At 52.3% G+C, this 15,161-nt stretch overlaps 5 protein-coding genes across 5 annotated transcripts; 4 read left to right on the forward strand and 1 right to left on the reverse strand.

The window, feature by feature from the left end:
• Positions 1-151: 151 nt before the first annotated feature.
• Positions 152-704, forward strand: ACHE_80427S (cytochrome b5-like heme/steroid binding domain-containing protein; the record flags this gene model as incomplete). The annotated part of the gene is made up of 3 exons (XM_043283796.1): positions 152-267; positions 340-466; positions 531-704. 3 exons carry the CDS (start codon positions 152-154, stop codon positions 702-704), a joined length of 417 nt encoding a protein of 138 aa, XP_043141040.1.
• A 660-nt stretch (positions 705-1,364) lies between these two features.
• On the reverse strand, positions 1,365-5,481 carry ACHE_80428A (putative RNA binding effector protein Scp160; the record flags this gene model as incomplete). Its single annotated transcript, XM_043283798.1, has 4 exons — positions 1,365-2,341; positions 2,421-4,686; positions 4,746-5,014; positions 5,097-5,481. 4 exons carry the CDS (start codon positions 5,479-5,481, stop codon positions 1,365-1,367), a joined length of 3,897 nt encoding a protein of 1,298 aa, XP_043141041.1.
• Positions 5,482-7,388: 1,907 nt separating this feature from the next.
• pakA (mitogen-activated protein kinase kinase kinase kinase STE20) lies at positions 7,389-10,019 on the forward strand (the record flags this gene model as incomplete). The annotated part of the gene is made up of 4 exons (XM_043283799.1): positions 7,389-9,320; positions 9,375-9,474; positions 9,527-9,861; positions 9,915-10,019. 4 exons carry the CDS (start codon positions 7,389-7,391, stop codon positions 10,017-10,019), a joined length of 2,472 nt encoding a protein of 823 aa, XP_043141042.1.
• A 1,179-nt stretch (positions 10,020-11,198) lies between these two features.
• Positions 11,199-13,505, forward strand: HSE1 (ESCRT-0 subunit protein HSE1; the record flags this gene model as incomplete). Its single annotated transcript, XM_043283800.1, has 9 exons — positions 11,199-11,238; positions 11,319-11,368; positions 11,437-11,471; positions 11,537-11,612; positions 11,668-11,766; positions 11,820-11,940; positions 11,992-12,645; positions 12,699-12,899; positions 12,952-13,505. The coding sequence occupies 9 exons, from the start codon at positions 11,199-11,201 to the stop codon at positions 13,503-13,505; spliced, it is 1,830 nt and encodes a 609-aa protein (XP_043141043.1).
• Positions 13,506-13,946: 441 nt separating this feature from the next.
• On the forward strand, positions 13,947-14,945 carry ACHE_80431S (aromatic alcohol reductase; the record flags this gene model as incomplete). The annotated part of the gene is made up of 1 exon (XM_043283801.1): positions 13,947-14,945. One exon carries the CDS (start codon positions 13,947-13,949, stop codon positions 14,943-14,945), a length of 999 nt encoding a protein of 332 aa, XP_043141044.1.
• Positions 14,946-15,161: the final 216 nt, after the last annotated feature.

The following is a 15,161-nucleotide window of genomic DNA, read 5'->3' on the forward strand; positions in this document are numbered from 1 at the left end:
CTTCTTGAACTCCCCGCTCGCAGTTTTACCCGTGAGTTATACTACCCCTGATCCATGCGATCTGGCCAAATAAACATCTCCCAACAGACTAACACCACCTGTCATCACCAGTACTCACCACCACAACCACACAAAACCGCACAACGACACAATGGCCGACAAAGAACTCACCTTCGCCGAAGTCTCCGAGCACAACACCAAGAAGGACCTCTACCTCGTCGTCCACGACAAGGTCTACGACTGCTCTTCGTTTGTTGACGAGCACCCGTAAGCTCCCCGGCTCAACAAGACAATACAATACACAAGGAAGAGAAAGGAAGGATATTAACGATAATGCAGTGGTGGCGAGGAAGTCCTCCTCGACGTCGGCGGCCAAGACTCAACAGAAGCCTTCGAGGATGTCGGCCACAGCGACGAAGCCCGCGAATTGCTCGACGGCATGTACGTCGGGAAATTGAAGAGAATGGTACCCCTCCCCTTACCCCCCCCTATACAACGCATTCCAAAGTCCTAACAAATAAATGCGACAGCCCGGCGACCCAGCCCCCAACACCCACAGCAGCTCCTCCTCGTCCTCGTCCGGCGCCAGCTCGGGCTCTGGCCTCGGTCTCGGTCTGTACGCGTTCCTCTTGCTAGGTGGTGCGGTTGCCTACGGTGCCTATCAGTATCTGCAGAATGCCTCTGCTGCCGAGAACCAGCAGTAAATTACTTTGAAAAAGAAAAAAGAAAAAAAAAAGCATTTTCATTTTCCCGTTCATATTATTGGTCTAATTTAGCATGGGAGTGCTGTGTCGTGTCTCGCCTGCGCATGCGATTTTTCTTACTTTTTTCATGGCTTTATTTGACGATGTTTTTTACTAGTTCTATTTTAACTAGCTGATTGCTGGGTGATATCCAAATGCAGACAAGACAAGACATGCTGTCCTTTTTCTTTTCTTTTACCTTTCTTTTTCCTTTGTTTCATTCTGGCTACGGCGATGCTTCGGTGAAAAGAAATAGGAATAGAGCGATAAACATTTAGATTCTCCTTTTTTCTTGATCTCTACGTAAGCAATGCGATGGCATGATTCGGCAATGTTGCACGATGCGGCCGAGTTCCAAATGTCACCAAACACTACAGTAGCACAGATATAGTCAGATTCTCAATAAAACCAATCAAAAAGAATGGATTGCAGAAACGCACTCTTTTATGCCAATATACAAGTCTATCTAAAGCAAAAAAGGTACAAGAATGGAATCAAAGAAAAAAAAAAAACAAAGATAGCTAAATCACATGAATAAATATGTCGTATATAGACTTTTTCAACCGCGCAAAGAAGGAAAAAAAAAAAAAGGCAATCATCAAATGACACTGACCGAAAAGATCAACGACCAGCCAATCCAGCCGCAACGGCTTCCAAAATCAGACCCTTAGCTTGCTCGACGGCGTCCTTGCTTCCCTTGACTTCGATCGCTTCGCCCTTGGCCTGGTCCTTGGGCACGTTGATCCGGCAGTTAGTCTTCTTGCGGATCGTGTTGATCTGGCTACCGCCCTGGCCGACCACGAAGCGGTAGGTCTTGGGGTCAGGCAGAATCAGGTAACCTGTCGAGGACTGCTGCGAGGCGCTGGAGATGGCCTTCTCCAGGGCGGCCTTGGCGCGGGTCACGTTGTCGCCGCTGCCCAGCAGAACCCAGGGAATGGTGGCGGGCTGCGACGGGTCAGCCTCGACAGCGTTTTCGACGACCTTCCAGGAGTGAGCATCGACGGATTCGCTGGGGTCGTCTGTGATGAGCGGAAGCGAGGCGGCTCCGTTGCCGACGGCTCGGGACTCTTCCGAAGCCGGCCGGGGCGGAATTTGCTGGCCCGCGTGGTCTACTGTCACCTGGAAATCGTTCCGAAGACGGCGGAAGAACGCGCCGTTGTCAGAAACGGCGTGGTGCAGGTGTCGAGGCACTTCCACCGTCTCGCCTTGCTGGTCCTTGAGCATGCCCAGGACGTGCTCCTTGGCAGCCTCAACAGCGTTGCTGGCGCCCTTGAGCTTGACGTCGGAACGACCCGAGCCCTGCTTGGGGATATCAAGAGTCACGTTGAATTGCGACTCAATTCCACGGCGGGTATCACCACCGCGACCGATGAGCATACGGTGTTGTGCGGGCGGAACCTCAACAGTAGATGTCACCTGGTCCTCTCGCTCCTTGACGAAGGCCTCGATCGCGGCAATGATGTTCTCAACCACGTTGCTGTTGCCCTCCAGTCGGATCGTAGACTCGCTGCTGTCAGGGCGCGGGAACTTGACCAGTCGAGCGGCGCTGCCATCAGTAGGGCCACCGGCATCAGCAACAATCTTGCGGATGTTTGCACCTGCGCATAACAAAGGATTGCTCGTTAGCCTTCACTGTAGACAAGTCAAAATCTTCTGGAACAAAGAAATAGAACTTACCACCACCACCAATCAAAGCCTTGTGGTACTTCTTGTCCACGTCAATGGTCTTGGTAATAGTAGAGTCAAACTCCGATGCGCGCTGCTGCAGGAATTTCTTTGCTTCATCAACCTGCTGCTTGGTACCCTTGATCTTGATCTGCACACGGCCAGAGGCATCTGGTGCATCGTTTGCTCCAGGCACATCAATCTGCGCTCCAGTGTCTGCCCGGAGACGGTCCATCTCACGACCACGCGCGCCAATGAGCGACGGAACCTGGCTTTGAGCCACCGACACCGACGTTGAGTACGAGTGGTCCACCACCCACTGCAAGAGACTGAGAATCTCGTCGCGAGCGGAATCAGCTCCCTTGCTCGGACCCTTCACGACCACCTCGTCAGAGCGAGCGGCGCGAGAACCACCGACTTCACTGGATGTCTCGGCCTGCGACTGGTCATCAAGGATCGTCGCCCGGGGGAACTGAACGCGAACAGCGTAGCGGTCCTGCAGACGATTGACCTGGCTACCCTTCTGCCCAATCAACTCACGGTGATACTGGGCGGGAATCTTCAGGACATGCGTGGTTTCATCCTCTAGCTTCTTGCCCATGTTGATAATCCGGAGCTTGGCAGCATCGGCCTTAGCCTTAGGACCCTTGACCTCGACCTTGCCACTGTCCACCTTGATGTCGACGTCAAACTCATCTCGCAGCTTGTTGATGTTTTCGCCGCGCTTGCCAATGAGGAAGTTGGCGTACTTCTGCGGGAAGTCAAACGAGGTAGTGTATCCGCGCTCCAGGTCATCCTTCTCCTGCTCAACCACGAAAGCCTGCAGCTTGGAGATCAACTCGTCCACAGACCCAGAAGGACCACGTAGCGAAACGTCGCACGAACCGGCGCTAGACCTGTCACCAATAAGGGCACGAATAGGGATGGAGTCTTCACCCTTGGCTTGCTGCTCGCGCGCGATGAACTTTCGGACCTTCTCCTGGTACTTGGCAGGCACGCTGGCCGACTTGGCCACCACGTTGCTCTGGTCGCCCAAGGTGCCCATCAAGTAGTCATGGGCTTCTTGGAGGGCCTTTTCAAAGGCAGCAATCTCAGCAGGAGAGGGCCGCTGGCGGGGAATCTCAAAGCTGGCAGTGTTGGCCGATGGCCCTTCGTAGACAAGCACAACTTCGGGGCTGTCAACATCTTCGGGGACCATCAGACGCACTCCGTAGTCATCTTGAAGCTTGGACACGCTCCGGGAGCTGAGGTAGGGGTGGAAGTAAGGGTCGACGGAGAGGTGGCGGATTCTCGAGGGCGGGTGGGCTTGAACAAGGTTCATGATGTCGGAACGGGCACGGATGGTGTTCTTGCCATCACGCGAGTACACTTCCCATGTCACGGGGCCATCAGAAGTAGGCGGAAGAGCGATGCGGGCGTCGTGCATTCTCTCCAGCTCGTTGATGATCTGACGCTGTCTCAGGTACCGGGTGAGAGCACGAGCGTGCGCGTGAGGTCCGGCAGGAGCGGCAGCATGCTGACGGGACAGGTCAATGCTTGCCATCTGCATGCTCGTCGCCAGATCCATGGCCCGGTTGATACCAGCCTCAATGCAGTCCAATGGACCCGTAACGGTGAGGAATTCACTTTCATCGGAAGGTGGAGGCAACACAATCGCACAACCCGTTTCGGCAAGGAACTCGTGCAGAGCATCCTCCTGGTCACCCAAAATGAACTGGTGCTGACCACGGTTGATTGCCAACTCACGAAGGGTCAACTGGCGCTGCAACTCACTGGCCAACCGTTCAATCTCAGCACGGGCCTCCTGAGCCGCCGTGCGCTCTCCGGAGATATGAATGTGCTTATCGGGAACTGCCACGAATTGCACCTGGCCCGGAACCGCCTCCTGGGGTGGAGGCTGGCTTTGCCAAGTGTCATAGCGCGGCACATGAACCTGAGCGCTAGTCCGTTCTTCAATTCCCCTGAGGTTGGAGTTGTGGGCACCCGCGATGAAGGGGAAGAACTCCGGGGGGATCGACTTGACTCGCAAGCTAATGTTGGAGGCCCGTTCCTTCACAATTGCCTCGATTTCCCGACGAGCCATCTCCGCGGCGACCGCATCTCCTTCGATCAACACGTCGATGGTGTCACTATCATCTTCGCCTCCAGCGGCGGAATCGTCGGCCCGGGGAACCTGGACACGCGCACCTGTGCGCTGTTGAATGTCCTGAACCACGGCGCCTTGCCGGCCAATGATGTGCGGACGAGCAGAAGTCGGGATGGGGACACGGACGGATTGCTTGAAGGCGGAGCTTATTAATTACAACATCGCGCAATGACATCTAGTAGAGAACGTACCTTAGAGCCAACTTGCTGCGCAACATCTTTCAGGGCCTGTCTGACAGCATCCACGGAGCCCTTACCCTCAAAAATGATCGAACCTCCGGGGCCACCCCGCATGTCGACATTGGCCTTTGAACGCTTGGAAATGTCACGGAGGATATCGCGGAGAGGTTTCTTGAGTTGACCCCGAGGAAGCATCTGAGAAGGCGCAAGACGGAGCTGCTCCATGTGCTTTCCAGGCAGACTCATAATCCTGGGTACGTCAGAGGGACCGAATCCGCCAGCTATTCATATCGAATCTGTTAGCATTCGAATTGCACTGGCATTACATAGTAAAAAAAAAAAAAAGAGAGAGAAATGACTTACGGGCCTTGGAACCGTTGGCAACCGCAGCAGCAGCCGATGGCTTAGCACCCCAGGTGGCCGCAGCCGGAGTCTTGGGCTTGGGACCACTTCCCAAAGCCGGGAACAATTCCTCCGATTGTACATCAAGAGCGGGGGCGTTCCTGGGAGCGGGCTTGAAAGCGGGCTTTGGGGTCGGAGCGGGGGCAGCTTGGGCCGGTGTCGGGGCGGCTGCCGGAGCGTCTGGCTTGCTCTCGTTCACCAACGATGATGGAGGAGGGTGTTGGATATCCTCCTCATCCGGAACATCTTCAACAGTTGCCTTGTGCGCGGCGTCCTTCGCATGCTGTTCCTCCAGCATAGCGGCCAGGGACTTGTTCCCATTGACGTTGGAAGCTTCAGCAGCCATGACGAGGGGAATACCAGGAGCAATCAAACGGATCGATTTCGGAGAGACTCAATTGGATCGGATGGAAGACCCAAAATTCCTGTATAGCCTGCATGGTTTGGATTAGTATCGGACAGTTCAGCGGAGGTCTTGGTGGACATACCCAACTGTTTTGCGGAAAACCAATCGACTTACTGAATTGCTTCCGAGAATTTGTCTGCCGTGATGAGACGTGCGATAGGACGTGCGATAGGAGTAATAGAAATAATAGAACGACGAATGAGACAACGTCGAACGCTCTACTAAATGCTCACAAGCAAACACACGAGTGGGAAAATGACAATCAACCCGGGTCCAAGGGAAATATAGAGACGGATAAATAGAAGAGAAGAGAGGAGGAGGAAGAAGATGAAGAAGAGAGAGAGAGGAGCCAGAGGGGTGAACAGCAAAGCTGGGAGGACAATTGGGAGACCAGATGGAGCGTGGAGAGGGAAAGTTGAGGACAACAGGAGGGAAAGCGGTAGTGGTAATGGTTCTCGGGGAAAGCCGACACCGCCCAGCTGTCAGGTTGATATTCTCACCCATAGTACTCTGTACAGAGCATAGAATTTAGGACAATTAGTAATGTCTAATTTTTAGTTATGCATTGTAAAGCATACAAGTAATAGTCGAGTCTCGAGTCTGACTCTGTTTGCATCGGTTATGTAGGGTATGCTTGCATGTTCGTACATTCGGAGACTACGGATAATTCATATGGCTTGGTAAAATACTACTACTATATGAGTACATACTAGTACAACACAGTGTAGTTGTGCACAGTTGACCGATCCAGCATTGGTATCAAGCATACCCGTTTGTACAGCTGGACTGTTGAGCTTCATCTCATCCCGAATAGGAAATCGGGCAATAAAGCCACGTGACGGGATCAGCTGACCGCGGATGCTGATCGTTTCCACAACTTCCAGAAAAATATCCGCAATGATCTTGCATGCTTACGATGTGTGAGCACTGATTGTTGGTTAGTTACTGTCAGTGCCTATTGTCTTCTTTTTCTTCTGTATCACTGAGGATTCCACGTAACCTATACATTCAGTAGGCGGTATAGTCTAGCAGTATTCTGTACTTCCCCTGAGCAGAAACAGCAAATAATGCCAATGTTACCAGTCAGATCGGATTGATATTGGCTATATTGTGCGTATTATTGACAAAAGAATCGAGTATTGTACAGAATAATGGCAGTCTGTACAGAGTACTCTGTAGTGACTACAAGTACTCTGGCAGTGTTTCATATCAAACCTTGGACTCCATCGCGGGCCTGCAATAACGGGGAGGAGTGGTTCTAGAATTGCAGCTAGTCAGACCAGCGACTGGCGGCCGTTGCTCCTCTTTTCTGACACTGGCTTGTCGCAGTTTCGCAGAGTAGGTAGAATGGGAATATTTGTAGATGAACTGGCGACCCGTTCGTTTTCTGTTCTTTTTTTCCTTCAGGATTCCCATTGCTACATACTACTAGTTAGGAGCTGTTGAACTGTTGGACACCTCAAATCCTCATAAATCCCAGTTCTCCTATTATTCTCCACGTGCTGCTCTCTTTCTTGCGCCTTTTTCTCTTTTTCTTTTATTTTCTTGCCAGCACCTCCTTTCTTTGATATCATTATCACTTCGTCTCATTATTCTTTTACTATCTTTGCAGCATCCAAACCGTAGAAAAAAAAAAAGATCTCTCCCGGTCGGCAACGCACCGCCTGGACCGGTGGCTGCTTTCCCCTCTCCCTCCCACTGACTGGTCTCCAGCCATTCGGGACCCATCGACGGCCGATTGCTGCTGCGGTTGCTCACTCTTCCTTCATCCTTCCCGTTCCCATCCTTCATCACCCTTCTTCCTTATCCTAACCTTACCCCCCGTCTCTTATTCTCACACTCTCACCATGAGTAACGAGGGCGGTTTTTCATCGCTCAAATTCCGCCGGCCGTCATCCAAGTTGCACAAAGATCCTCCAAGTTTCACCTCGCGGATTCTCAAAGGCCATCAAAGCCACACTTCGCTCAAACGACATCCTTCAGCTCCAGTCCCTCCTCGCTCCTCTGCGGCTGCCGCCGGTCGTGACCATCATACTCGTACCAGATCAAACGCTTACGGTTCGTCGTCGTCGTCGTCGCTCGAGCAGAACAACAACAGCAGCAACAATAATAGCGCTGGTGCTTCCCCCATCCTGTCCGGCCCCGATTCCCATTCTTACCAGCCCTCCCGCCCCGCCCGTTTTTCCCTTATCGAGCAATCCTCCGATGAACTAGTTGGTAGCCCCTTCGACACGCGGGGCATGCTAGATGCGTTAGACGAGACCGCCGCAGAGTCGGACCACCAGACGGCCTCCTACTTCCCCCAACCCCCCCCTCAACAGCAAGCCTACCACACGACCTCCAACCAAGAGTCCTCCCGTGGTCTCAGACAATCCGCCAGTTTTACTGCGCTACAGAACCGGATGGATTCGTTTCAGCAACGGCCCGACAATGACCGCCCCCCGAATACCAAGCGGTTCTCCGATGAGGGGAATATCACTTCGAAGCCCCCTACTGGGAGGAGTAAGAAGGCCAGCTTTTCCAGCTTTGTCAATAGCATGCTAGGCTCGCCGCGAGGCGTCAAGATTTCCGCCCCAGAGAACCCGGTGCATGTCACCCACGTGGGCTATGATAACCAGACGGGCCAATTCACTGGCCTCCCCAAGGAATGGCAGCGTCTTCTGCAGGAAAACGGTATCTCGAAGAAAGAACAGGAAGAGCACCCTCAGACCATGGTTGATATTATGCGCTTCTATGAAAAGAATGCTCGCGGTGATGACGAAGTGTGGCACAAGTTCGACCATGCCTATCCTCACCAGCAGCCCGTCGTTAGTCCTCTTGTTCTCACAAATACTCCCTCCCCATACGGCTCGAGTGCGCAGCAGAACTCTCCGCCCACCAGTCCTCGATTTCCTCAGAACCATGAAGGCAGTTTTGAGAATCCACGAGCTCCGCCGCCGGTTCCTCGCGGAGCTTCCGGTATGATTCCCAACCGCGCCCCTCCCAAGCCCCCGGTGCCCGCAAACATGACCCCAGCTCGACCAGCGCCGCAGCCGCCCGTTGCTTCGAGTCCGTATGCAGGTGCCGTCGGTCCCTCGCAGCCTTTTGGCACGCCGGCGATTCCGGAGGCGGAGGTGTTGCCCAGCCAGCCCAGCGGTGGTAGTCCTGTCGTCCAGGCGCCAGCCGGTGCCGTCACTACTCCCGCTCAATACCAACAGCAGCAGGAACAGGCGATGGCAGCCGCTCAGCAAGCCATCGCCAACCAGCAATTGACTCGGAACCGCAGCCAGCGTCAGCCCGGCCACCAGCATCAGGGCTCCCGCCAGATCGAACAACAGCAGGCGGCCACTGCGGCCGCTCAGCCTGCGCTTCCGGCTCAAGCGGCTGCCCCTCCTGCAGCCCGTCCGCGACAACGTGTTCGTCAGAGCAATGCTATGGATATCCGGGCTCGGCTACTCGCCATCTGCACGCCTGGCGATCCCACGCAGATGTACTACAATCTGAACAAGATTGGCCAGGGTGCATCTGGTGGCGTGTTCACTGCGTACGAGAAGGGGACACATAGTTGCGTAGCTATCAAGCAGATGAACTTGGAATTGCAGCCCAAAAAGGATCTCATCATAAACGAGATTCTCGTCATGAAAGACAGCAAGCACAAGAACATCGTCAACTTCCTGGACAGTTATCTGTACGGGTCGGATCTGTGGGTCGTCATGGAATACATGGAGGGTGGCAGCTTGACCGATGTAGTGACTTATAACATCATGAGCGAACACCAAATCGCGGCCGTCTGCCGAGAGGTGAGTAGAATTCTGCCTTCCTTCCACGAAAGTCCTAACGCTAACTATCAATAGACTTTGAACGGCTTGCAGCATCTCCACTCAAAGGGCGTCATTCATCGTGATATCAAATCAGATAACATCCTTCTCTCCATGGAAGGAAACATCAAATTGAGTAAGTCGTTCGCCTATGTTACCCTCTTCGAACCGTCCTAATGCTTTTCTAGCCGATTTTGGTTTCTGTGCGCAGATCAACGATTCTCAGAATAAGCGGAATACTATGGTCGGCACGCCTTATTGGATGGCTCCGGAAGTCGTGACCAGGAAGGAGTACGGACGGAAAGTTGACATCTGGAGTTTGGGCATTATGGCTATCGAAATGATCGAGGGCGAACCACCCTATCTGACCGAATCTCCTCTCCGGGCACTTTACCTTATTGCTACAAACGGCACGCCCAGGATCAAGGAAGAGCATCAACTGTCGCATATCTTCAAGGACTTCCTGTACTTTGCACTCAAAGTCGACCCTGAGAAGAGAGCTTCGGCACATGACTTGTTGAAAGTGAGTGCGAATCCAATTCCACTATGATTGATCAATCAATTAACCCTGGATAGCATCCTTTTATGTCGCTCTGTGCGCCACTGTCGCACCTGTCACCTCTTGTCAAGTCTGCGCGGATAAGCAAAGCCCAGGAAAAGGCCCAGAAGGGCGGCGCTTAATTGTTTTATACCCAGTCTTCCGGTCTTCTCATTGTCGATGACTTTTGTCTCTCTTTTCGTTTTTCTTCCAGATACCCATACCTTACCCTTCCTGTCGCTATCTCCTAATCGTGTTCTGTCCTTACGCCGTCGTCTTTATCTCCTTATACAGTGTCATAGATGGCGATCTATTATTCGGCCCTTACTGTTATCTATCCCCTTTTCTCGCCATTTCATTCTCACCTTTTCGTTCTCCTACCCGTTAAGATCTCTCTCGGGTCTTCTATTGTGATGTTTCTATTATATCGTTCTTTCGACACTTCTTCAGTGACATTTCGGATGTTCTTCATTTCTTCATGGGAAAACTGTTGTATATCTTATCGGGTTACTATTGTGCTGTTTTTCGATGTCTGACCCAAGCGATGGATTTTGAATAATATGGATCACCCAAGTCCAGCAAAAGCATTGTGCTAATATTTTTCTCGTTATTTGACTATTTACTCTCGATCTGGTTGTTAACTTCTTGCTATTTTCGTTCCATATGTAATATCGAATTTACCCGCGCTTCATCTTATGGAAACGAACTATTTTGTTGAAATCGTACTATGTAGACTAGCTACGGTGGGCCTAGCTAGTAGTATACGAGTACGGGTAGTGGGGAGGGCTATATTTCCTGCACCGGGCTGTGTTAGGCACAAGCAACGGCAAAAGGCAGCAATCAAGATAGAATAAAGATAAAAAGGCAATAAAATATCACAATAACTCTTTCATTCCGCATACAATATACAGTCCTCACAATTATACTGAAATCTTCCATCGTCATAGTTGAGCGGCTTGCTTACTCACTTCAGCTTGGCTTGCTCTCCGCCTGCGCGCTCTCCATTCGTCACCTGCTGCTTGTTCTCTAGGTGGCAGCCTTTCTCTGCACTTTCTTTCAGCAACACCACAACTTCGCCACCGACCTGATAACACGACCTGCTTGATTTATTCTACGACCTCGATTATCGCCATACGACCGCATCGGACGCTCTACTCGCAAACACAGGCCATCGACCCGACGAACCTACCTCCCCGCATCCGCATTCCAACAAGCACACTACAGTACAGCGAACGATCCGCTACTATTTAACGTGCGATATCTATCTTCGATAGACGATTAGGGAACAGATATTTCAGATAAATAAATAAAGAGAAGGGCCGATGTTTCGCGCACAGCAGAACGCTTTCGACGACGCTGTCGGTATGTTTTGACACTGCATAATACCGTGGGGCTGGGTCAGTATTCCAGAATGGCTAATCTGGTCCTTTTTCTTCATACAGCCAAAGCGACAGATGAGAACCTCACGTCAGAGAACTGGGAATTTATTCTTGTACGATACCTGCGATGGGAGCTGGAGCTGTGGACGAGGGCGCTGACGTTTGTGTGTTTGGGGTTTAGGATGTTTGTGATAAAGTCTCTGCGGAAGAATCTGGGTATGTCGCTGCACGTGTGTTATGGTGGTGGTGGTGGTGTGGTATGGAAACTGACAGTATAATAGCGCAAAGGATGCCGTGGCCGCGTTGATTAAGAGACTGGCGCATAGGAATGCCAATGTGCAGCTATACACTTTGGAGGTTTGTCGAGAGGTCTCTTAACGAATGCTTGTTGGCTAGTAGCTGATTGGCCTAGCTTGCCAATGCTTTGGCGCAAAACTGTGGCCCGAAAATTCATCGGGAGTTGGCGTCTAGGAGCTTTACTGATGCTTTGCTGCGTCTTGCTAATGACCGGGTAAGTCTGCGCGCGAGGGTTCTAGATATGGATATGCTGACTGTGTGTCATAGAACACCCATCAGCAAGTTAAGTCGAAGATCCTCGAGCGTATGGAAGAATGGACGGAGATGTTTTCCAACAACCCGGACTTCGGCATCATGGAGCAGGCATACATGAAGCTTAAGACAATTAGTAGGTTCCCGTATCTGAATCATCCTCATATCGCAGCTGCTTATGACTTAGATCCCAACCTACAGCCTCCCTCGAAGCCCGGCAAACGTGAAATCACCGACGTCGACCGCCAAAAGGAAGAGGAGGAATTGCAGATGGCGCTGGCGCTTTCAATTAGAGACAAGCCCGCACCGGGTCCAGGACCGCAGGCCGAATCCAGCTCGTCGGCCGCTGCCTCCGCTCCTCAAACGTCACCGCCCGTTCAGCAGCAACAACAAGCGCAGGCGCAGGTCCAAACACAAGCTCCTGTTTCGCTCCCGTCGGGAACATCGGCTGCCACCATTTCGCGTGTGAGAGCACTGTACGATTTCCAGCCTTCCGAGGCTGGTGAATTGCAATTCCGGAAAGGAGACATTATTGCTGTTCTGGAGTCTGTGTACAAGGACTGGTGGAAGGGTTCGCTGAGAGGCCAGACCGGAATTTTCCCTCTGAACTATGTCGAGAAGCTTCCCGATCCAACGGTTGACGAGCTGCAGCGCGAGGCCCAGATGGAGGGCGAGGTGTTTGGTCAGATTAAGAACGTGGAGAAATTGTTGACGCTGCTGAGCACGCGTAATGCCGGACCGAATGCGCAGGATAATGAGGAGATTACTACACTATACCACTCGACTTTGGCTATTCGGCCCAAGTTGATTGAGTTGATTGGAAAGTATTCGCAGAAGAAGGGTGAGATAGTACAAGTTCTCTGATAACGTATTCGCTCTGCTGACACATGCCAGACGAATTTACCCAGTTGAACGAGAAGTTCATTAAAGCGCGACGGGATTACGAAGCCCTTTTGGAAGTATCTATGACACAGCCTGGGCAGGCACCATATGCTAGACCTGGTCAACCTCCTTACGGATATCCTGCTGGGTATCCTCAGGGACCTCCGCCCCCACAGGCTGACCCTAACCGCTACTTTAGCCCGCGCCCTCAAGGTTCGTGAAGTCTGCCTATCCACCATGGCGACGTATCTAACAAACCAAACAGACACTCAGCCGCTGAAACCCGGCGCATCCCCATACTACGGCGGAGAGCAAATGGGTTACCCTCCAGCCTCCCAATCCCCCGATCCTCGCAACCGCACTCCCTCCGGCGGCTCCCCTTACCAGCAACCCCAACAACCCCCAGTAACAGACGCGTACCAACCAGTCCACCACCGCCCACAATCCACCTACGACCATCCCCAAGAACTCGGAACATCCGTCTATGACTCTCCCGTCGACCGTCCAGCCGCCCAACAACTCCCTTACCCATCCGGAGGCCATGTCCCACCAGTCATGCAACGCTTCCAACAACAGCAGCAACAGGCCCAAGCCCAACAAGAATATTCGCCATCGGCCTACTCCCCGGATGAGCCTAGCAGCCAGGGCCCCTATCCCACAGCACCGGATGCACCCATGCATCAGCCTCCCCCTGTTCCTACGGGTGCAGCAGCGAAGCCTACTACGCCTTATCCGTCTTTGACGCCGGGTGTGCCGAGTGGGGAGGGTTACCAGGCTTATAATCCGTCGAGCTCGAATCCTAATTTGTTTTACCGATAGTTTGTTGATGTGGAATACGGCTTGGTAGAGGTGTAACTAGGTCTCTGGTGTCGATTAGGTGGTGGTATTCTGGGAGGTTGCGTTGCTTGTGAACTGTTTATACGATATTCGATATAGTTCTCGTTTTTCGTACTACTTTGATATCTGGCGCGTGCATTTGTTTTACGCTTAGCCTATGTAGGTCGTTAGAATTTATCCTGGGTATATGCCCTTGAATCTAGTCAATGGCGCAGAACTCAGATAACATCCACTGACAGAGCTGACAAGGCTGACAAGGCTGACAAGGCTGACAAATGGTAACTTGTATAGTGAAATACAACTAAATTATGATTGAAAATGACTATTACAAATCCAAAAGCAACCCCGCGGGCCTTGTTGTAAACTCGGAAGGATAAATAACGGGATCAACTCCCCCAACAGGGCGTCCATTTATCCACTACCATGGCTTCCCCTCAAAAGATCCTTGTCATCGGCGCCGGGGAGCTGGGCTACCAGGTCCTACGCTTCTTAGTCCAGCACCCAAAACGCCAAGGCATAAATGTGTCGGTGTTGTTACGTCCAGCGAGTCCGAGTCTCTCGCCAGACGATCCTAAACAGAAAAAGATCGACAGTCTTCAACAACTAGGTATTCACATAGTACCAGGCGACATTGTCAAAGACGATGAAGACACACTGTCCTCGATTTTCGCCCGCTACGACACCATCATCAGCTGCACGGGTTTCGTATCCGGCAGAGGAACACAGATCAAATTGACCCGCGCCGTCCTATCATCCACCACTGCAAGAAGTAAACCCAGAACCACACGCTACATCCCCTGGCAGTTCGGGGTGGACTACGATGTCATCGGGCGAGGGTCCGCGCAGGATGTGTTCGACGAGCAACTTGACGTCCGTGACATGCTGCGTTCTTCTTCGCAAAAAACAGAGACCCACTTGCAGTGGACGATCATCTCTACGGGCATGTTCACGAGCTTTCTATTCGAGCCGTCCTTTGGAGTCGTCGATCTGGAAAACGCCACGATCTGCGCCCTGGGGAGCTGGGAAAATCGAGTCACGCTGACCACGCCAGCGGACATTGGGAGAATCACAGCGGAAATTGTCCTGAGCTCAAACGCTGCTGTCTCCTCCGGGTGCGATCTTGGATCCAGCTCCGACTCCAGCTCCGGCAAGGTGCTATTCATCGGAGGCGATACCGTCAGCTACACAGAGCTCGCGACGCTCGTCGAGAGAATCGTGCAGAAACCATTCCACAGAACCCTTCTCACGGTGGAAGACATGCAAAACGCGCTCGCGCGAGACCCGGGGAATACTTTGCTCAAGTATCAGATTGTTTTCGGACAGGGCCGTGGTGTTTCGTGGGACTTGGAGGAGACGTGGAATCGGCGGCGAGGAATACGCGCGATGACGGCGGCGGAGTGGGCGGAGATGAATTTGGTGTGAAGAGGGTGAGCCTGTGGCGCTGGGGGGTCTACTAAGATGGTTGAGGGTGTTGTGGAGGATGAGGATGTTTTGGTACGTTTTTTGGGTATTCGTTGGGATGTTGCTATTGTATTGTCTCCAGGTTAGTTTGGTGTCAAAAGGGGATGAACGGGGGGAGGTAGAGGAGGTGCTCTGTTGACCTTGTTGTATCGGATTGCGCTGTATTATCACTATTGC

This window comes from Aspergillus chevalieri, chromosome 8 (assembly GCF_016861735.1).
Source record: "Aspergillus chevalieri M1 DNA, chromosome 8, nearly complete sequence".
Classification (NCBI taxonomy): Eukaryota; Fungi; Ascomycota; class Eurotiomycetes; order Eurotiales; family Aspergillaceae; genus Aspergillus; species Aspergillus chevalieri.